This window comes from Diadema setosum, chromosome 13 (assembly GCF_964275005.1).
Source record: "Diadema setosum chromosome 13, eeDiaSeto1, whole genome shotgun sequence".
NCBI classification, from domain to species: Eukaryota; Metazoa; Echinodermata; class Echinoidea; order Diadematoida; family Diadematidae; genus Diadema; species Diadema setosum.
The window spans coordinates 38,908,056-38,931,561 of record NC_092697.1 but is presented as its reverse complement, the minus strand read 5'-3'; the positions used below and the strand labels follow the sequence as shown (position 1 = coordinate 38,931,561).

At 37.8% G+C, this 23,506-nt stretch overlaps 1 protein-coding gene across 1 annotated transcript in view; it reads left to right on the top strand.

Annotated features, from left to right (window-relative positions):
* The window catches only part of LOC140237368 (nuclear pore complex protein Nup155-like), a 44,545-nt gene extending 22,541 nt beyond the window's left edge, over positions 1 to 22,004 (top strand). The window contains exons 20-34 of the mRNA XM_072317305.1: positions 628 to 687; positions 1,509 to 1,640; positions 5,351 to 5,428; positions 7,651 to 7,711; positions 8,351 to 8,486; positions 9,102 to 9,252; positions 9,994 to 10,098; positions 11,120 to 11,274; positions 12,473 to 12,602; positions 13,176 to 13,292; positions 14,311 to 14,431; positions 15,601 to 15,711; positions 16,272 to 16,408; positions 18,575 to 18,681; positions 19,357 to 22,004. Coding sequence (XP_072173406.1) covers positions 628 to 687; positions 1,509 to 1,640; positions 5,351 to 5,428; positions 7,651 to 7,711; positions 8,351 to 8,486; positions 9,102 to 9,252; positions 9,994 to 10,098; positions 11,120 to 11,274; positions 12,473 to 12,602; positions 13,176 to 13,292; positions 14,311 to 14,431; positions 15,601 to 15,711; positions 16,272 to 16,408; positions 18,575 to 18,681; positions 19,357 to 19,507 — 1,752 coding nt within the window. The 3' untranslated portion in view covers positions 19,508 to 22,004. The remainder of the gene's footprint in view (positions 1 to 627; positions 688 to 1,508; positions 1,641 to 5,350; positions 5,429 to 7,650; positions 7,712 to 8,350; positions 8,487 to 9,101; positions 9,253 to 9,993; positions 10,099 to 11,119; positions 11,275 to 12,472; positions 12,603 to 13,175; positions 13,293 to 14,310; positions 14,432 to 15,600; positions 15,712 to 16,271; positions 16,409 to 18,574; positions 18,682 to 19,356) is intronic.
* The last annotated feature ends 1,502 nt before the right edge of the window (positions 22,005 to 23,506 follow it).

Here is a 23,506-nt window from a genome sequence, read left to right as displayed (position 1 = left end):
AACAGAGCCAGAGCTTGCTAAACTGGAAAAAATGTTGGCAAATTTTTCATGCTTATCCAATGTGAATCAGTCTTTCACAGTCAAGACATTGATATTACAATAATGACAAAGCATAATAGAATGAAGGAATATACATGATACATGTGGCAATGTTACACAAAATCATTTTTGGTGAATATTCAGAAGACTGCCATATTACAGCACAGTGTAATACATGTATGTTTGTCAGCTTCTTGTGAACAACACAAATTAAGCCAACATTCCAGCTGTTGTATCGCATGTCCATCAAACAGTAAATAAACCTGAAATGTTTCAGCTCTTGAATTCAACAAATTTGTTGACTGGTCTTTTAGAACTAAGGATGTATGCTGTGAACACCGCAACATACTAATTGACACCTGTCTTCGAATTATCCGTTCTTTTGAATATCTTATCTCTAACAGAGTATTGTGTTTTCTTTCCCAGCTAGTCAATCTCCAAACATGCATTTCCACTTCATTCAAATTTTCAAACCCCCTTTTTTCTCTAAAGTATTATTCAGGGTTGCTAATTGCCCATACTTGTAATATTCTTTAAGTAACCAGTGACGCTGTAGTATTATCAGGTTTGTTTTCAACACCTTTGCAGATTGACCAGGAAAACCTGAAGAAGATGACTCTGAGAGATTTGGTGCTAAGAGGAAGAGAGGTAATTTACTGAAAAAAGATTTGAATTGAATCATTCTTGCCAACCCCAAATATAATTCTGTAAACATGAACAATTTTTCAGTGTGGACATTTTGGGAAATTTTGTGTTCTTAGCTAGCATGAAAAATATGAGCACATGAGAGAGATGTTAAAATGTCCAAATATTCTCTAATTCACATATTATAGGCAAGCAAACTTTACTTAGATTGACCCAGTGTGAAGAATTAAACCTGTTGAGGAAGGCTTGGTTTTTCTATAACATGCATTTTCCATAGACACCCGCCTGAGTATTCTCGGGACTAGCCTTGAACGAGCTAGCTTGTACAAAAGTAGGCATGTGTAGTAATTTACTAAAATGCCAAAGGAAAAAAAAAAGCATGTGCTGTACACATTATATGGGTGTAATGACCATCATGCATTGAAATAAAAGCACCGCAGGTGTTTTAACGAGTATGAATGCAGTGGAAACAACTATCTTTTTCAATTTTGTTTGTTTGTTTGTTTGTTTGTTTGTTGTATTTTTGTGGATTTTATTTTGGTTTGTTCTTCTTGTTGGTAATAATGATAATGGTTGAAGTGTCATTTGGAACATCCCCCACGAAAAAAAAAACGAAAAAAAAAGTGTGTGTCCAATAATGAGTTCTCAGTGTCAGAGAGATTTGCTGACATTGCTCAGGGATAAACGGATTGACGAATCATAACCTAGTGCTATTTTCTGCATGCATATTCATGAATATTAAATACTTTACATTTATGAACATTGTAGAAGAGAATCTCTTTTGACTACTGATTAATGCATTCTTCAATCTGCCTACCTTGTAGATGTGTGAAAGTCTGATCACTGCCCTCATCAATCTCTACATTGGAGATAACAGCACCACAGACGCCATCAGTTCCAGACTGAGGGAAGTGTGTCCATCTCTCTACAGTGTCAATGATGCTATCTGCACCAAGGTATTAAGGACATTTCCTCTCCTGTCTTGATTTGATTTAATTTGATTTGATTTGATTTGATTTGATTTGATATGATTCAATTCAATGTGATTTGATTTAAAAGGTGTATTTGAGAGTCATCACAGCTTAGAGCTAAATTGCAGTGTAAACTGGTAAATTGCAACATTTTCATTAGCATGCCATCGCAAAACACACATTGTTTCTTTAAAGGGATTGTATAGTTTTGGTTGAGACCTAATTTCAGGTTTCTATCATTTTTTGATGAGATAATGAGAGACCTCTTATGAAATATGAAAAAGCATGTAATTCCATGAGGAATTCAACGTTTATTTGATGAAAATGGGTTTTGAAATGGCCGAGATATCCAAAACAGAACGATTCTAATAAAGTGTGGGATCCTCCTCTTATTACGATCGCTTTGTTTTACTTTGTTTTTTGATGTTTCAGTCATTCCAAACCCAATTTTCATCAAATAAACTTTGAATTCCTCTTAAAATGGTATGCTCTGTACTATTTCATAAATATTTTCTTGGTATCTCACAAAAAGTTAAAAGCCCAATTCTCATCTCAACTAATACTGTACAATACTTTTAAGATGTCTATGCTTCTGTTGATTTTGAATGAGTAATTAGGTGATCCGAGTATCCTCTCGGATCACCTTCTGTATCTGTACGGATTCTTTGTTGGGTTGTTCTTATTTCTGGACAAAAGTTGTGTATCTACTTACTCAAAAAGTTCTCAGAGTATCAATTTCAAACTCATGCCATATATGTATCATGTCCCAAAGACGACAAATCTAATGTATCATTGTGATCAGTCGACCGTGACGTCACTATGACGTCATTATATGAAAACACATTTTCATTCATATCTCATTACTGGAATGGAATTTTTCAATGAAATTTACGTCGCATACATTTCAAGTTATGCGCATTTTACTCATATTTTAAAATTCATACTTTCTCTTAAAACGTGCGGGTACGCGCGCGTTGAAATATTTGTATGCTCAAATCGAGCTCACATTTTTTTTGCACACGTTTCAGACCATTTGGAGCATTTTTTGAAAAATTGAAAAAATTGGACGGACGCGTACGCGCGCGCGCATATACGCTCGCACAGCTTATATCCAATAGAAATTTCCCATTTTTTTACACTTATCGGCTGCCTAAAATGTCAAGGAATATTTCTACCAAGTTTCAAGTCAATCCGAATCAATATGACGTCATACGGGCCCGTCAAATTTGAAATTCCGCGCGCGCGTCAATGGCGATATACAGTGCAACAATGCCAAAAAACCGCCAATTTTAAATCCGATTTTACTCGTCAGGATGGACGGTGACCCCCAATTTTCTTTACATATTCTGAAAGCTGATGAGTTGTACATGTTATTTCATGTGTTTGCAATGCTGGAAAAATGATTAAAAGATATCAAATTTCTTTATAAATTAAAAAGAGTAAATTTTCAAAATGACGTCATCAAGTTTCAAGTTCACTCGAGCTTATCTCACTTATCCTTTGCCATTTTTCACCCAGATTTCAGTATCTTGTAGCTTATTAAATGCTCTTTTATAAATGTAATAACAACATTTTGATTGGATGACGGCATCACCTCGTAAAAATGGATTAAATGTAATCTTGTCAAATTTGACCAGTTTACGTGTTATCTCTATGGGAGTGCAGTTTTTCTGGAAATGAAAATTGACATGATTGTCTTTTTCGAGCACTAGCTCACTTATGCTTCGGTGAATTTCTCCGAGATTTTGATATGTTGTAGCTGAGACTTTGGGCTATCGTGAATGTGCCCTTTCTTTTTTCATACGGTGTCGAAATCACGTCCAAAAACTTGGTTGAAATTAAAGCTTATCTTCGATGTATTGAGATATTCCTTTCTTTTTGCAACTTTCTTTACAATAACTCAAGAAAAACAAGCCCTATCAGCCCAATACTTTGCACATGTTTAGTTTATGTTACGTACATCATTTCATAAAATAACAACTACTTGATCAGACGTCATCTTGGGTATGTAAATTAGGGTCAAAGGTCATAAATGTATCATCTTGTATCTTGGTTAATACATGTCCTTTCTTTTCCATATTTTGCACACGTAAAGACCATGTTACAAGGATCATTTCACAAAATAACCACTTTTTGCTCAGATGCCATCTTGGCTGTGCAAAGTGGGGTCAAAGGTCATATGTACTTCTTTCCTTATCTTCGTTATGACGTGTTATCTCTATGGGAGGGAATTTTTGTAGATGTGAAAATTGACATGATTGTCTTTATCGAGCACTAGCTCACTTATGCTTCGGTGAATTTCTCCCATATTTTAATATGTTGTAGCTGAGACTTTGGGCTATCGAAAATGTGCCCTCTATTTTTCATACGATGTCGGGATCACGTAAAAAAACGTGGTTGAAATAAAAGCTTATCTTCGATGTATTGAGATATTTCTTTCTTTCTGCAACTTTCTTTACAATAACTCAAGAAAAACAGGCCTTATCACCCCCATATTTTGCACATGTTTAGTTCATGTCACGTACATTATTTCATAAAATAACAACTGCTTGATCAGACGTCATCTTGGGTATGTAAATTAGGGTCAAAGATCATAAATGTATCATCCTGTATCTTGGTGAATACATGTCCTATCTTTCCCATATTTTGCACACGTAAAGACCATGTTACAAGGATCATTTCACAAAATAACCACTTTTTGCTCAGATGCCATCTTGTCTGTGCAAAGTTGGGTCAAAGGTCAAATATACTTCATTCTGTATCTTCGTTAGTGTATACGGAATTGTGTACCATAGATGGCAGGTCTGACCCCCTTTTCTAAATGAGAATCCAAACATCACACGGCCAATGTCCACTAAACACAGATGAAACCGGTATGGTCATGCCTATTGGGATCAGGAGACTCAAATCGTTGATTTACGAACAGATCGGATCACCTAATTTGTCAGTGTTGACAAATTCCAAGTCTAGTTGATTAGGATTTGTGTAAATTAGAAATCCTTTAAATTATAGGCTAATTTTAAATGGGAACATTCCTTGGAAAGGTTAGATGTCAAGTTTGAGCGGGAAAAATGAAGTGATCTCAGCAGGCTATGTCTCATATGATGTCCAAAAAGCCATCCAATTTTTGCCCCAATGACCGACAGATGACGGACAGATTGCCTGTTTCATCCCTACATTTTGAGTGAGAATCATGATAGTAGCTTTGTTAAAATTACCAGGATGCATCTTACTCTATTAGAGTCAGAGGCTGAAGTTGATTTAGTTCTTTGCGAATCATATTTTGGTCAGTCTTGAACAAAACAAAAATTTGTCTGACCTCGTCTCTCCAGCCTAAGAAGGTATCTTACCACAGCGAGATGTGACCATTTCCAGTTCCTTTAGTTGTGTTTGGATCCACATGTCATACAAGTAAGAGTCGAGAGTCAACTTTATGAGAGATAAATGACCTGTTTATCTGTATTTCTTCTACTTTGTGTGTGTGTGTTTTTTTTTTATAATCTCTGATTTCTTTTCCCCATTTTGTCTCCCACCTCCTGTCTTCTACCCACTTTTCCACCTGTCATTTATGCCTCTTTCTTTTCCATCTTGCCATTCTTCCTTTTACCCTCTCACTTTCTGTCCCTCCTCCATCTCCCTTCCACCTTCTGTCTATCCTTCCACCTTCTGTCTTTCTTCCATCCCTCTAATGTCAGGCCAATGAGACTCTCCAGGCAGCCATGCAGGCAGAGACCAAGCCTGTGCTTCATAGACTACTCAAGGAATCATTACAGGTTAGTAACTACATGGACAAATACCTGCAGAACAGAGCCATCTATACATAGAGTTTGGCTGACTCACTTTCATTTGTTCACAATGGAGTATATTCCTTTGTCACAAGCTTGCCTGACAAAGCATCACACTACCATTTTGTTACCCAGTGGAGCAGAGTTGGCCAGACTCGGCCCGAATTCACAAAGGTGGTACAATCTTTGTCACAAACCGTGGACAAACGTATGGAGTGCCAAGTGTCGCATGGAATATTTCGTTACGAAATAGGCCATGCAACCCTTGGCGCCACATACGAAACTACGGTCTTTGTCCGTGGTTAAAACCATGGACAAAGATTATACCACCTTCGTGAATTCGGGCTTTTGTGTAGATGGAACTGCTACAGAAAGATGAAAGCTGCCTTCTTGAGTTGCAATTAAGAAGTTATAGGCACCATGAAGTTATAGGCACCATGCTATGTGTATCCTTTAACCCGTTGAGGACGAATCCTGAGTATACTCGTGCAGGTGTCTATGGGAAATGTGTGTTGTAGCAAAATCAGTCCGTCCTCAACGGGTTAACATAGGCCATGTGGGATAGGCTGATATGTTACCATGCAGTGAGCGACGGAGGAGCTAAGGAATGGAAACCTGTGAGAGTACAGTCAGCTACAAGGCCATGATAAACTGGTTTATGCTTCCATGTGTTTGTTTTCTCCTCTATTTCTCAGCCATAAATGGTAGCAGCCAGCCAATCAGCAAGCTTATCAATCATGTACACTGATGCTCTTTTTTATAGTTATGCCTCCGCCACGAAGTGGTGCCGGAGGCATTATGTTTTCGGGTTGTCCGTCCGTCCGTCCTTCCGTCCGTCCTTCCGTTCGTAATGAATTTTGTGGACAGCGTAACTAAAAAACCTTTTGAGGTATCCTAATGAAACTTGGCATGTATGTGTATTAGAGGGTGAAGTTGTGCCTATCAACTTTTGAGTGCACATGCTCAAGGTCAAAGGTCAAAAGGTCAAGATCAAATACGTAAAATTTCACTATTTCCACCATATCTATGCAATGCCTGAAGATATTTTCTTAAAACTTAATGTATACATGTATTACCCAATTAAGATTCTCTGGTGAACGTTTGGGGTCATGAGGTCAAAGGTCAAAAGGTCAAGTAACAATATCAAAACTTCACTTTTTGCTCCCTAACTTAGAAATTGTTCAAGGTATCTTCATGGAACATAGTTTATATACATGTACTGACTGGCAGTGATTATCTAGAGAATTTAGGGTTCATGGGGTCAAAGGTCAGGGGTCAAAGGTCAAGGGCAACACTTCAACATTTTACTATTTCCCTCATATTTATGCAATGCCAGCAGGATTATTTTTTTTTACACTTGGTGTGTGCATGTATAATCTAATAGAGATTCTCTGGAAACATTTTTTTTTTTCGTTGTTTTTTTTTTTTTTGGCCTCAAAGGTCAAAAGGTTAAAGATCAAGGGAAAGTGCTGAACTAACTTTTTCCTCCATATCTCAGAAGTGGCTCAAGTTATCTTGAAACTTTCTACATAATCATGCATGTTCTGCCTGACAGTGATTATCCTATGAATTTTAGAGTCAAAGGCCAGATGAAATGGTAACAATGTACTTTTCAATACAGAAATTGCACTTTTTCTCCATACCTTGAAAATTACTCAATGCATAAGCTTATGAATGGGCAAAGTCATTTTAAAGTCCTTAAATCCCCTAATACATGCTCTCCTATTCATCCAATTAAACCTAGGTCAAGGAAGGTGAACATTCAACACATTCGTGACAAACTTGTCATTTTAATATTTTGCCAATTTTGTGGAAATATAATCACACATTGTCCACATGTACTATAGACCTATTAGGAGAATCACACATTATGGCGGAGGCATACCAGTCGCCTTAGCGACATTTCTAGTTCTTTATAGTTCCTGTTGCATGGCAACAAAATCACTTGCTTCCAGTACTGTATTCATGATGTTATACATATATAACCACAGGGCTAAGACAGTTCCTCACTGTTCAGATTAGAATTCTTGTTTGGTTTGATAACCATTTTCATATATAGTGTGTCCTGGAATGCTGTAAGTAACTCCAGGAAAATTACCATGAATTGTAGTCGCTGATACTGCAACATCTCTCTTACCCATCTACACAATCACATTACTTTCTATCAGATATGAATTATTCAAAACTCAATGTCTCCTCTGTTCTTGCAGCTCTTCAAAGAAGTGAGTCAGCAGCTGAATTTATCAGCAGTGTGTGCAGAGTATCACCAAGGTAACCAGACTCTCTGAAAAGGGGATTCCTTGGTCATTTTTATGATATCAATTTTAAGAAAGTGATGATTGTAGTGATGGACAATAATAATAATGTGCATCTTGATGATGATGATTATGATGATGATGATGATGATGATGATGATGATGGTGGTGGTGGTGGTGGTAGTGATAATGGTAAAGGTTGATGGTGATGATGATGATGATGGTGACAGTGATTGTGATGGCAAGTGATAATTGGTGTGATGATGATGGTGGTGATGATGTTTACAATGATATGTTGTTGTGATGGTTTCATTACCATTATCTGCAGTAGTATAAATATAACACTTAGAGCAGCTGTATTCAATGACAAGAATGATTGCAATGTTTAATGATCACACACATGTCAAGGTTTTCAAACCACACTGATGTCATGGTGATGATACAAGATGATGTTCAGGTTAGCCTTGCAAAGTCAATTAAGTTTTTACAATAGTTAGTAGTAATACAATAGCTTAGTTTCTCAATAGATTTGTTGTTGTTGTTGTTGTTGAAGGCGTCCTGTGGCTTGATATCAACAAGCACACAGTGCAAGGTAGTGTTTCTTTTATAGCAGTTTGTATTAAACTCTAAACCATCACTGTTGTATCTATTGTAGCTCGTTTCTATGACGGTGTGGTGGACCTGTGTCTGTCGGCAGCAGTGAAGCGTGACACTCAGAACCTTGCTCTTCTCTTCTACAAGAATGGCAAGAGACCAGAGGACACACACGGCATGGAGGCATTCTCTGCCAGGTCAGATTTGAATTAACCAATTCAATGCCATCACTGAGATGTGTCGTGCTTGTACAGTATGTAAAGACTAACTGGGCCTAGTCTCTCTACTTCCTGTGATCCAGATTGCAAAGGTTGTTCATGTAGGATAAAGGACATTCTGTGAAGATGGCAGAATTTTTAATTCTTCTGTGTTTTAGGAAATATTGACTACTCCCAATCTGTGATACATAATTACCAGATTAGGGAAAAAGGTGAAAAACACAAAACATGTGAAAAGAGAGTAGATGAAAACTGACATAAATATGTTATGAGTGGATTTAAACAAATAAGTGATGAACAAATTAGTAGATATTTAATCAGTAAAATGTACCATTACAGCAAAGAGTAGAATGTTGCAGCTTCAGTCACCAAATAGCTGCAGTTTTCTCATGCAATGAGGCATCATAAAGATTTTCTCTCTTATTCATTGTATTTAATCTCAGGACAGCAAGGAACAATCGCCAAAAGAACGAAATACAAAATTGTATTGAAGTAATCTGGAAATATGCCTCTTGAATCACAAGGCAAGCTTGTAGAGACTTGTCAAAAGCCCACAATGTAAACATACACTGTTATAATACCTTGCATTCCTAGATACGAGTGCTACAAGTCCATCACTGACATCCTGGATGAGTTACTGGCAGCCAGTCGGGCCCAACCTTCCTCCCCTAGTCTCCCCACTCGCCCTGGTCCTCCGCCCCAACCTGACCCCTATAGACTCAGCACTCAGGATGCTGAACACTATGTGAGTATGCTGTCATAGCAATCTCTTGGTTTGAGTGCTTTAGAACATTTTGGATAAGACTGAATTGTGACCTTAATGATGATGATGATGACGATGATGATGATGACGATGATGATGATGATGATGATGATGACGAAGATGATGACGGAGACAATGATGACATCAGCAATGATAATTTCAAGAATAGATAAAATGATAATGATCATAGTGATGATGATAAAAGATAGCATGTAAAAATGCATTATATATTTTATGTATAATCTCATAATGTAACATTCACATTTTAAAAGTACAGTTGAACCTCTCGTATCCGGACAAGTCGGGACCGGGGCTCATCCGGATAAGGGATTTGGCCGGATACGGGAGACTCAATGCTTTATACATGTACATGTACATACACATGTACTGATGTAGCCCATTGTAGTACCACATGTAGTAATGTGTATACTGCAACCTTTTCATTGTTACACTCAGTAACAGACCCCAAAATAGAGGTGTATGCTAATGTTGGAAGTAATATGTAATTCATGTGTGTTTGTGTAGGAGTTCTCGAGGAGTTGGGAATCCCCCTTTCTTCCCGTAATTTTTTTTTTTTTTTAAATCACGGCGAGATTGCGTCCGTATAATAGAGAGATCCGGATAAAGGGAGGCCGGATGAGAGAGGTTCAACTGTATGTCAATGTATAGTACAAGACATTGTTTCTGTTGATGTTCTTCTCTTTTTCTTTGAACTTTCCACAGCTTGACAGTATGATGCACAAATGCCTATCGTCTGAAGACGAACTCTTCCATGTCGCCCTCTATGATTGGTTAGTGAACAAGGGTCTCAAGGAGCAGCTCCTTGAGGTGAGTTTGTACAGTTTTGGTGGATTCGCCCCTTTAAGATAGCCAGTATAAAGTTGCTATTTAAAGGACAAGTCCACCTTCATATACATGTGGATTGAGTGAATGCAACAATACTGTTAGAACACATCAGTAAAAGTTTGGGGAAAATCCGACAATCCATTCAGAAGTTATGAATTTTTAAAGTATCTGCGCAATCACTGCTGAATGAGGAGACTACTACAGTGTATGATGTCACATGTGTACAACGGTACAAGGAAAATAAAAAGAGAATTCCACAAAACTTTAGTTTTTGAATAAAGTGCACATTTCTTCGACTCGTTACTGACGCATGTTAAGGGAAATATTATTCCCCTTGCCTTCTGAAAGAGAGAAGTCGAGTGTTCTTTTGTTATGCGAGAAAAGTGAAAATATGTTGAATTTTCTTTACACTTTCTTTATTATCATAGTACTCATGTGACATCACAAGTTATGGTAGTCTTCTCATCCAGCCGTGACTGAGCAGAAACTTCAAAAATTCATAACTTTTGAACAGATTGTCTGATTTTCCTCAAACTCTCACTGTTGTGTTCTACTAATATTGCTGCATTCACTCAACCCACATGTCTATGAAGGTGAACCTGTCCTTTAATGTGGGTATCTGTAGGCAAAAGATATCTTACTAAACCATCCATAAAGTGTGTGTATTCTAAACCATCCATAAAGTGTGTGTATTCTACACCATCCATAAAGTGTGTGTATTCTCTTCCCTTTCATTGTATTTGAATCGTTCATATTTCATAAATCTTAAGTTTAATATGTCATCTATGATTGTATTTATGCATCTGAATGATTTTACCATGACCAGCACAGATGTAAAGTATAATGAAATCATATGATAGGAGGTTAAATCCCTGCCATTTTTATTCTATCATTGTACTTCTGCTACCAATTATGTATGTTGGTGCATGTAGGTCTGCATGTCTGTCCATTTTTTTATTCCAGGTGTGTATAATTAATGTCGGCATTTCTCTCCTCTCCACAGATCTCATCACCTTTTGTGGAGCCCTACATCCAGCGAGCCGTCCACTATAATCCAGACGGTCTAGAGATGCTAGACCTGCTATGGAAGTACCATGAGAAGTGTAAAAACTACCCTGCTGCCTCCAGGATTCTCTGCAAACTGGCTGAGAGACAGGGGTAGGCCTTGCGACCTTTGACCTTTGCCTAGTCATAGTCTGACAAGAGAGTGATCTGTTTTGTGACATTGCCTGGAAATTAGATGTTGCCATGCCAACACAAATTAACCAGGGGTTTACATGGATCTGACGTACACACTGTATGGTATCAAACAAGCAAGCTAGTGTGTACATGCACAAAGCAAGACTGTGGTTTTGATACATTACTTTCGGTACTTTCACCATATATTCATTTTACATGATAAGTGTCAATAGTGTGACTGGTATCAGCAATGAAAATGTTGTTTCTTGTGTTTTAGGTAATAAGTTTCAGATAATTATAAGAACAGTTTGATGCGGATATCAATTAAGATTGCAATTACCAGAATTTCTATGGTCGTAATAAGACTAAGATATTAGTAATATTGACAATGGTGTAATTGATATTAAAGGACAAGTTCACCTTCATAAACATAAGGATTGAGAGAATGCAGCAATATTAGTAGAACACATCAGTGAAAGTTTGGGGAAAATTGGACAATCGATCCAAAAGTTATGAATTTTTTGAAATTTTTGTGTTGGAGCTGCTGGATGAGGAGACTACTACAGCTTGTGATGTCATATGCGTACAACAGTATAAAGAAAATGTAAAGAAAATTCAACATATTTTCACTTTTTTTTCGTATAATAAAAGAGCACTTGACTTGCCTCTTTCTAAAGGCAGGGGGAATAATATTACCCATAACATATGTCAGTAAGGAGTCAAGGGAATGTGTACTTTTTTCAAAAGATGAACTTTTGTGAAATTCTCTTTATATTTTCCTTATATTGTTGTACTCATGTGACATCATACGCTGCAGTAGTCTTCTCAACCAGCGGTGACTGCACAAAAACTTCAAAAATTCATAATTTTTTAACGGATTGTCTGATTTTCCTCAAACTTTCAATGGTGTGTTCCACTAATATTGCTACATTCTCTCAATCCTTATGTTTACGAAGGTGAACTTGTCCTTTAATGTTTTCAAAGTGCATTTCCATTTAATGGAAACCACAGAAAGAGCAAAGAGTATCCATCACACTAGTCAAATTATGTCCAGATTTGAGATTGGATTGAATCGCTATTGGTTTGAACTTATAGTCATGCTAGATGGCAATTATAAAGTACATTGTTTCTGTGAGGAATCATGTAACGTAATAATGTATTCTTCATATCAACACAGTACGGACATCAAACTCCAGCAGCGCATTGAGTACCTGTCTAGAGCTGTGATGTGTAGTAAGAGTAGCAGCCTTCGGACTAGCTCAGCCAGTGAGGGAGAGTATCTACATGAATTGGAGGAAAAACTTGAAGTAAGTCTGTTAGACCACAGACCAAGATTATTAAAACTTATCCAATACCTGACAATACCATTCATGATGACATTAAAATGTGACATACTTTATGTGCCAAAGTCCAGAAAAGATGAAGTTGTTGTTGTTGGTTTGTTTGTATGTTTGTTTGGTTTTTTTTTTATTTTTTTTTAGTCCGAACCAATTGTAGTCTTGACCCCCAGGTACCCGGGGATGGCCGGGACATGCCTCCAGGTTGCCCAAGGATTTTAGCATATTTTTTGCCCGGATGGGTTGGAAATATATCAGGGAACCTGGCCAGAGATTTCTGCTTGAGCAATGTCATCCTGTAAGGGACTTGGCTGGAGATTTCTACACAAATATTGCTCAGCCTGTCAGGGAATTGATTGGTGCCTAGCTTGGTAATGTTACACCCTAAAAAATGCAACTCGAAGTCCTGGCCATTCTCAGGTACCACGGGGTCAGAACTACAATTGGCAAGTGCATTGGTCTCTCTTAGATACGTACATACATACATACAGACAGACATACAGACATGGCATGTGTTAATTCTCTCTGCATTGCTTTGCTCAGGTTGCACGTCTACAGCTGCAGGTGTTTGAAGCCATATCGCAGACTTGCAACCAAGCTGATCCTAGAGTCCAGAATGCTCTTTCCATCCTCAACTCAGAGTTGGTTGACATCACGAGGGTAAGTACAAACAGTTTCCATGGCAACATCTTAATTGAACTTAATGGTATAATGATTTTTTTTCCCTCAGAATAGTGTTCATCAGGACAAAGAAAATATCTAGAATTAAAGTGTGGAGAAAGTTGGTTGAAAGGTAGATGGAACATATGTCATGTCAGTCATGCATACTTTTGGGAATCATGTTTCTATTTTTCTGACAGTACATCCATCTTTCTTGCCCCAATAAAACAATTACATAATAAAAGCAGAAAAGTGAATGTTATTACTCTGGCTTCAGCACATCTCCTGAAGGCCTTGATTGGCTGGCATTGTACCACAGAACATCGAGTCATTAGATTAACCTAGGAAACCATTCTTTATCCCTAGCTCACCATTAGCGAATCTCCAAGTGAGAAACAGGATGGTAATGACAGACAGATAAATTAGGGTGATTTAAGAGATGATGACATTTCTGTCATGCAGATTTATGACACTCTGCCAAGTCAATAGTAGGTGTGTTTAATTACATATTCAAAACATTGTTATATAGGGAGGATTTTGTAAGCAATGCTTGACGCAGTTAAGTGCAGTGGAAAGAATGATAGCAACAATATATTTTACACATTAACTAAAATTTGGTGGACCTTTCCACATGCTCTAAGCTCAGTACCTCCATGCTAAGTAATTGAGCATTTCTAGATTGAGCAAATGGGAAGCAAATTTCATTAATCTACAGTCAATTGTGAATTACTGTTAATGACATTTGCGTCTAATTGAAACTTACCAATCAGATGAACCTTGTCATAGATTGGACTATGTACAGGAAAGATGCATTTGAAGTCTCTAAATGGCACATGTTTTCTCACCCTGTCATTGCAATTTTTATAGAATTAGTATTGATTGGGGAGGTGAGGGATATCTATTAATACAGCTTAGAATTATGTCAACACTCTTTTAACTCTCAACAAATGTGATGTATTAAAAGCCAAGATAGACTCAGTTCAGCTCGAGATGTGTCCTACTTTTTCTGACTTGACAGCTATATGGAGACTTTGCAGACGAGTTCCACCTGTCCAAGTGTAAGCTGGCCATTGTCCACTGTGCTGGTCACTTTGATGAAAGTCTGGTCAAGGATCTCTGGCTGGAGATTATTGACAAAGGTCAGTGTAGTGTAGAGTCAAGGAATAAAAGTGGTATTTAGAGTGTGCCTTGGATTACAGCACATACCAGCAGAGTTTCAGAGATTGAGGAGTGTAACAATGGGATCAGGAGAAAGTTGGTTCATAGTTTGGGTGGGTATTACATCACTATGATGTAATCCTACTGATACTCAAGCTTGCTTCCATATTGATGGACAAAATAGCCACCTTGATCCACTGATGGACAAATAGCCACCTTGACCTATTGATGGACACAAAGCTGCCTTGACCTTCCCAATCCAGACCAATAGCCACAGCTGATGAGTGATACATAGCCCCTGGGAGGCATCCAGATGTTTTGTGGTCAGTCCCTAAATTAATCCATCTATTCTTCAAGAAAGGGCAATCATTAGCTGAGCATAAAGAAGATAGGAAGTGTTTTGTAGAGGTTCACAACCTAAGGGATTTGCTAGCACCAGTGTTATCCCTCAAAATAGAGTTGACACTAAGTTTGTGGCTCTGTAGTGTGCACTGTTCTTCACTGGATTCAGGGGTTTTCCTTGGTACATTGATCATAACATTCTGACTTCCTTCAGGTGGTAATTTTCCTTCTCATTCATCTCCACCATCCTATCTTCATGTGACTGTTTTTCATGCTGTCCCCTATTGTGATAGTCAGCTCTAAGAGACTTTGTTTTTGATGTTTGTTTGTTTGTTTGTTTGTTTTTTGGTTTGTGTAATTTTTTTCAAATTAATAACTGGATCCACATCAGTAAGAAAAGCTTCCCCATATCGTCTGTTGAGAATGAGAAGGGCTTTAAGTCTTCTCGAACACTATGGGTTTTGTGGTCACTTAACGCCCTTATCATTCTCAACCGACGATATGTAGTCGAAGGCATGGAGTATAGTAGTAGTGTATCATGGTAACAAGCTCACCCATCCAACACACAACATTTACCATGTACCCCAGCAAGTCAGTCCTTACTGTATTTCTGTTCTGTGATGTAAAATCTGTCCAAAGTAACTAGTTTTGTCAATTCTCAAATTTTTCATTTGTCTTTGATGACAGTCCAGTGAAACCTGGAAAGTTTGTGAGACATGTTGTCAATTCTGTAAAGTGACTGAATGTAATGAAGACATAATATATCAAAGACATCAATCACAAATTGTTTGCTAATGTGTGTCCACAGAGCTGCAAGAATCAGTCAACAAGTTGACTGCAACACGTATCACCATCCTCTCCACTGTGCTGGTAGCCCAGGGAAAAGTCTACAGCAGCTCAGAGAGATACTTTCCACTTGGTGAGTCCAGATTTTTACCATTTTTTGTGTCTTTGCTAGAACACATTGAAATGTGCGATAAATCTCTCTTAAAATGATGGAATTGACAAGAACTTTTCTTCAACATTTCATAAAATGATAAAAATAAGTCCACAGTGATCTTTGTAATCTTTCTAATCCCATAAAGGATTAGAATATTCACTGGCTATTAGGCAAAAGCTTGGTAGTCTAGTGGATATGACGCCTGTGTGGCAATCAGGAGGTCATTGGTTGGAATCCCACCCGAATATGTATTTCCTTTGGGAATTTTTTTTTTCATTGCTATTACTAAAAAACACTGAATAATCAATGTTTGTTTACATCAATGAAGGGCAATTTGTCAATCAGTTGCCATTAAAAGCACACACACAAAATAACTTATTTAAGTTACTGATACCAGACATCCAACATGCATGTCTGGACTATATGTCCATGTAAAAATAAACCACATGTGATAAATAGAGTGTTGTAGGAATTAATGACAGGTGATCTATGTATGTAAAATGACCTCTGACATCTAGCTGCCATTCTTTGTCTGACAGACTTCCTGATCCTGTATCTGGAGAAACAGAGTTGTGAGTTGGAGTGGGAGAAATCCTGGCTGTACAGAGTCATGCTGGACGTGGGAATTCCCCTGACCAAGCTACACAATGTCTATGATAGACACTTCAGGGCAAAGGTACAGAAGTGCATATCAAGTTCACAGGAGAGCCTTTTTTATGTTCAAATAGGCATAGTGCATTGAGACCCATGTCTTTGAATAGAGCCAATCTAATCATCTCCATTGTCAATACTCACAGAGGCTGTTATTAAAGCACAAAGGTAAGAGGTCTATTGATGTACAGGGTCTGCAAGGATGAGTGAACACATTCAGACCACGTTTCTGTGTAGTATGGCTACCAAAACCAATCATTTTATAGAGTAACAGCAAAGTCAGGTCAGGATCGCAGTTATAGGGGGGGGGGGGGGCATTTCATGAAGTGTTTTGTCAGATATTTTTTCTGACATGGTGTTATAGGCTACTGAAATCCTTGCATCTGATTGGCTGAGAGCAAATTTGTCCAACAAATTTGTCCCGAAAATTTGTCGGACAAAACGCTTCATCATAATTCTGTGTAAGACAAGTTCTGCAGCTTCCAAAGATTTTAATCAATTGAGGTCATATTTTGGTGACACAGTCATTGAAGTCTTCGCTACAAAATGCTCCAAATGATTCTGAGAGCAGAATTCAGACACCCCTGCCTCGGAAGGAAATGGTCATAACTTTGTCAGAGAGCATGTGACAGTACAACCCATATTAGCTGATTCTTAAAGGTACTGTTTACCTTTGGGAGCAGTGATTTTAAAAATGTTTGAGATATCACATTTGATGCATATGTGTAGGTCAGTTGTATCACGAAACATCCTACCATGTAACAATTTTGCAATGAAGTCTAAAATATAAGGAGATATCACTATTTTTATGCCTCCGCCACAAAGTGGTGCCAGAGGCATTATGTTTTCGGGTTGTCCGTCCGTCCGTCTGTCTTTCCGTCCGTCCGTAATGAATTTTGTGGACAAGTTAACTATCAAAACCTGTTGAGGTATCCTAATGAAACTTGGCATGTATGTGTATTAGGGGGTGAAGTTGTGCCTATCAACTTTTGGGTGCACATGCTCAAGGTCAAAGGTCAAAAAGTCAAGGTCAAATACATAAAATTTCACTATTTCCACCATATCTATGCAATGCCTGAAGATATTCTCTTGAAACTTAGTGTATACATGTATTACCCAATTAAGATTCTCTGGTGAAAGTTTGGGTCATGAAGTCAAAGGTCAAAGGTCAGAAGGTCAAGTAAAAACATTAAAACTTCTTTTTTTTTCTCTGTACCTTGGAAAATTGTTCAAGGTATCTTCATGGAACATAGTATATACATGTACTGACTGGCAGTGATTATCTAGAGAATGTAGGGTTCATGGGGTCAAAGGTCAGGGGTCAAAGGTCAAGTGCAACACTTCAAAATTTTACTATTTCCCTCATGTTTATGCAATGCCAGCAGGATTATTTTTTTACACTTGGTGTATGCATGTGTAACCTAATAGAAATTCTCTGGAAAGTTTTTTGTTTTTCCTTGTTCTTTTTTTTTTTTTACCTCAAAGGTCAAAAGGTCAACGATCAAGTGAAAGTGCCGAACTAACTTTTTCCTCCATATCTCAGAAGTGGCTCAAGTTATCTTGAAACTTACTACATATTTATGCATGTTCTACCTGAAAGTGATTATCTTATGAATTTTAGGGTCAAAGGCCAGATTAAAATGGTAACAATTTACTATTCAATACAGAAATTGCACTTTTTCTCCATACCGGTACCTTGAAAATTACTCAATGCATAAATTATGAATGGGTCAAAGTCAAGTTAAAGTCCTTAAATCCCCAAATACATGCTCTCCTATTCATCCAATTAAACCTAGGTCAAGGAAGGTGAACATTCAACACATTTGTGACAAACTTGTCATTTTAATATTTTGCCAATTTTGTGAAAATGTAATCACACATTGTCCACATGTACTATCTAGACCTATTAGGAGAATCATGCATTATGGCGGAGGCATACCAGTCGCCATAGCGACATTTCTAGTTCTTTATAAACTGTAACTGTAAACAGTTTAGTCTAGAAATATCTTTATTATAACTACTGTTCACATTTTGTCTATTTAACAATACTTAACTTTAATCATACAGAACCAACGATCAGTAGAGGGAGGACAGGGACATTCTGTTTTGTTTGGTTGATTTCTATGTTTCCTATGAATTTCCCAAACCATTCTTTGACCTTGACAGTGTAACCTTTGTCTCCTCTTCCCAGGATCCCTTCTGGCTTACCTCCAAGAACCCTCTCCACCTGCTGAAGGTCATTGCTTCACTCCTTTCCACTTTCACTGACAACGCCAGCCTCGTCTCCATCCATGAAAGGTTCGTTGCTTTTAGCATAAAAACAGAAAAACATTAATTCTCTATACCAGTGGTGGGGGGGGGGGGGGGATGGGGATTGCACCAGGCGCTCACCCCCTCTCTATTTTGTTTTTGTTAAAACAAAAGAAATAAAAAGAAAAACATGAGGGGCGCAACCTTTAATTTTGTAAAGGCACCTCCCCTTTCCGGAAATCCTGGATCCATCCTTGCATACGAGTACTTCGTTATATCAGCATGGTAGTCATTGAATCTATGATTTGCTGTGTGTGTGTGTCTGTCTGTCTGTCTGTCTGCTTGTCTACCTGTGTGTATGTTGTGATCTGGCATTATGTGATTTGTCAAAAGAGTAAGGTGGTGTTTTAGTGAAGCAATTTTATTGATTTCCATTTAAGTGCAGATAATTGATGGCGAGAAAAATGCTTTAAACAGAAGACTATTTGAGAAACAATTTCTGAAGCTAGTTCCTGATTCAGTTTGAAATCTGATATTCACATGACGGTAGGGAAAATTCAGTTTTAGTGCCAAACAATCAAAACACCCGATGACTGTGGTTGGTTTGATTGCCTGCTACCACCTTTCCAACTCTTTAAAATACAATCAATGCAAGTCAATGGATGTGAACAGTATATGTGAGATAGAGATAAAGTAAAATGCTGTTTTTTTGTTGCTCAACAGGCGTCAGTTTGTCACATCCTGTCTGGATAACATCGCCAGCTACAAGGTGGAGCTGGAGGCTACAGCAGGGCGTCCTCAGGCGGTCCAGTCTTACCTGGCAGACTTCAATGAACTTCAGATACGGCTTGAGAGAATGCTCATCTTGAAATGAGATCCCTCACCACCATCATCATCATCTCTCACCAAACTCCTGTAGCCTTCCAGAGAAAGCTCAGTGTCTGACAGAAATATGTAATCCCACACTCCAACCAAAGTCTAACAATATGTGGTTAGAATACTTTGTTTCATCCAGCACCATATCATGTAAATCTTCCCGGAACTTCCTCATTTTTGAAAGAAATAGGAAATGAAACCCCAATTGGCATGGGAGATCTCAGTGTGAAGGCTACAAACCATGAATCGGGTTTTTCTATGATATTCAACTACATGTAATATGTGTGCTGATCCCATTAGATACCAGACATAGTGCCATCTTTTTAAGACTTCTCTTTTTTTCTCTCTCTATCTTTCTCCTTGATATATTTTCTTGATTTTTGTTTCCATTGCATGATGTGCTGCAAAGGGAACAGCAAAGTGTTGAATTCTTGATGTATCATTAGCACCAGTTTAACTTTGAAATTGACAAGTTCACATCAAATTATACCATAGTCAAATCTGCAGTTTTTATGGCAGTTTGGTATTTATTGAACAGTTCATTTGATTTATCATTATCTAAGACAGAGAGGATACACTGTGTGTTCATTAAACACCAGCTTCATAAACATGCACACAAAGACATCCTCCAGTATAGATACCCAAGGTCTGCGATCAAGACTACTCTAACAGTGTAATCAAAACAGTAGTCATATGACTCTACTATAAGCAGTGAAACTGAGACAACAAAATGAACATCTGTCATATCCTTTAATGATGTCTGAATGGGGAAGTGTAGAGTAGGTGAAGAGTGAACATGAAATGAGTGGGTATGAGATTATGTGGATTATTGAAGTTGTATGCTTTCACTGCATATAAAATGTACCCTCTGCACTATGAAATGAAATCTAGTGGAGATTCCTCGTAGTACTATGTGTCCAAATCTTAAATGCAATTTAGTTTAGCAAACCATATCATATGGATAAAACTGGATCTTAATTGTGTAGGAAGATTGAGAAGAACTCTTTCAGAGCCTTGATTAAATACACAATTCAAATTAATGAGTAAAAGCAAAAAAAGTAAACCGGCAGAGTACTGTAAAAGTGAATATTTTTGTGCGAGTAATTTTTCACGCTCGGCCAGGTAAGACAAATTTCACATGCTTTTAATTGCATGGAATCAGGACATTAACTGCTGGAACATATGGCATGCAAAAATATTTGTGTGCTTTTATTTTCGCGCAAGCTTCTGGTTGTGTGAAATACGCGAAAAAGTTCACCTTTACAGTACTTGTCTGCCAATAGTGACGGATTCAAAACATAGTTTAGTCTCCCTACTTGGAATGCAGAATAAAGCTCTTCATTGTTGTGTCAAGTGTTATCTGATAGGAAGGCATTGGTATTTTGATCTACAGTCCTGACATGGTATGTGACTCTCACTCTTATGATAGGAATCAGTAGGAGCTGACTGAAGTCATTCTCATGTAATGAGACTTTTGCCACGACCATGCAGGCAAGACACTGTCACCTTAGCAGTTCTTTTAGAAAGCAGTAGAAAGCATCCTAAAGCATGATTAATCTTCATCTAAAATCTTTCTCAAGTCTCCCTGTTTCATGACTTATCAATGCATAGTTGAATATCAAGAAAACTCCAAAGTTTTCTCTGAAGGTTTTTTTTTTTTTTTTAGATAAGCAAAAAATACAGTCTAAACACATTTAGAAACCATTTCATATGATTTGAGTAATTTTAAATCCTGAGATCACATTCCTCTCAAGCAGGTGTCTGTACTCACATTTCTGCCATTGTGATCATACAGTGCCTTGTAAGTCAATTTTGAGCTGTTTTGGATGCAGTTTGAAGATCTGACCAAATGTTTGTCATGGATGTTACGTTTGATGATGACAGAGATTGCTGCACAAACAGGGAATTATGTTTGTACAATACTTCAAGGCAAAGGTACCTTGTATAACATATTCCATATTTAGTACAAAAATGCATTGTCAGAGAAAACACCATATCTTCTTGAAGCTGAATGAGAAGTGGTATTTTGTATGAAAGATAGTAACGTAGGATTGTTGCTCTTAGATATTTGCATGATATTTTCAGTAATATGTATGTTGAGGAGGTAAGTAAACCACAGAAATTCTTTGTGGGAGGTTCATGAGAGTAAAGAATCAGTTTATATTGCATGATGAAAACTACATTTGTATTATATGAACATTGCTCAAAGACAGACATTTTTCTTGTCCCATTGTTCATACAGTATATTTTCAATAGTACACTGTACATTTATTTTTTTCTTTTTTTTTCTTTTTTTTTTGTAAATCAGAATGAGCAAACATGATATAATGTATTTCTGCATGGTACAGAGTAAGTGTAGTACTGTACTCACAACAGTCAGTTGTAAGGAAAGCCATAAATGTACAAATTTTATTTGTTGAAAGTGATTGATCAGTCTGGAAAAATGTGTACATTATCATTATTGACGAATAAAGAGACATTTGTACTCAACCTGATTTTGAAGACTAACATTGCTTGTTTGTTTTTTGTTTTGTTTTTCTAACCCAACACGAGCTTCTCATATACACCGAGTTATGTACTCACAAAGGAGTACTGCCAGAGTAACGTGCGCAGTGGGCTCCCATTACAACAAGTTTTACGTGATTTTAAAGATACTTGCATCAGTACATTATACAATGAAGTAAGGTTTTGTAAGAACAGAGTACACATTCAGCCCCAAAATTATCATCTGTGGTATACATCTACAGCGCACTGTATAATGCTGTATTATTTTGGCTATAACATACAGTGTATTCTGACATAATAGAACTGCCAGTCCCCAGGACTTCACTAAATTGGAGTTTTGTTTGGGGTTTTTTCTGCATACTCCCTCAGATATCATGAGTAATGTGTATATCTCGTCTCCCTGGTATGAGCGTGCTTTTCTTTCTTGCCTGCCATTGTTATTACCCCCGTTTTGCAAGAATCAGAGTTTACTTAGGTCAAGCACTACACCCTGTCTGGTATACTAGTACACCACCTGTAAATGATAGTGCCACCGGGCAGGCATTGAACCCATGGCCTCTGGTTTAGACGTCCATGGCAATCTACAGTAGGCCTATGTCGTACGGCAATATACCCACATTGATCAGGTGCCAGGAAGTTTTGCTGATAAAAATAATTAGGAGCGCACTGTCCTCGGTACCAACTTTTATCCCACAAAGACATGTTTTATAGTGCAAAATTTATAGCCGTTCTTATCTCCACCTGCTATCATTTTGATAACTTCATCAATCGCCACAATGATCTTTTTGGAAACCAGACAGCTAAGGCATGCCTCATTCACACACTCTTCGTGGTACCAGCTTGCCTGGTACAGTTGTATTTTGTATGCTGACTCGGTTATGAGCGAGGTTCGGCTCTGTCAGGGGTGTGGGTATTTTTGTGGGTTTTTTTTTTTCTTCTTCTTCTCCTTCTTCTTCTTTCTTTGTTTTTCCCAATGTCTGGGCGTGTACGAGTAACAACTTTGTTGAGGTGGTGTTTTTCCACTTGCATGAAGAGCTACAATAGTCAGCTGTATTAAACTTGCGCTTACTCTATAGGGTCGAGCAAGGAAGTCGAGTGATTGTGAGCGACGGGTGCAGATAGGCGACAATAAAAAGGTTATAAAACTTTTCTACGTAACGTATGACGTCAGCCTGCGCAATTACGCGGTCGCTTCAGCGTTGCACACAAAGAGTGTTAGATTTCGATCTTGGAAAAAAAAGGAGTGGTAGGTCTGTCAGCCTTGTGGTATGATAGCTGTTCGATGAACTTAATTGTTTGTTTCGAGTTTTGAGATCCACTGTTTTTATGCTTTATTTTAGTTTACACTGCGATAATTTTGATACAGTATAGAGGTGTATTTCATGATCGGTGGTATAAGGCCTATAGGCCTACATGCTCTTTTTATTGGGGAGCATTCTGTCTTGCCTTTGACTCGTGGCCAACTTTGGAGAGAACGTGATACCACCATCTT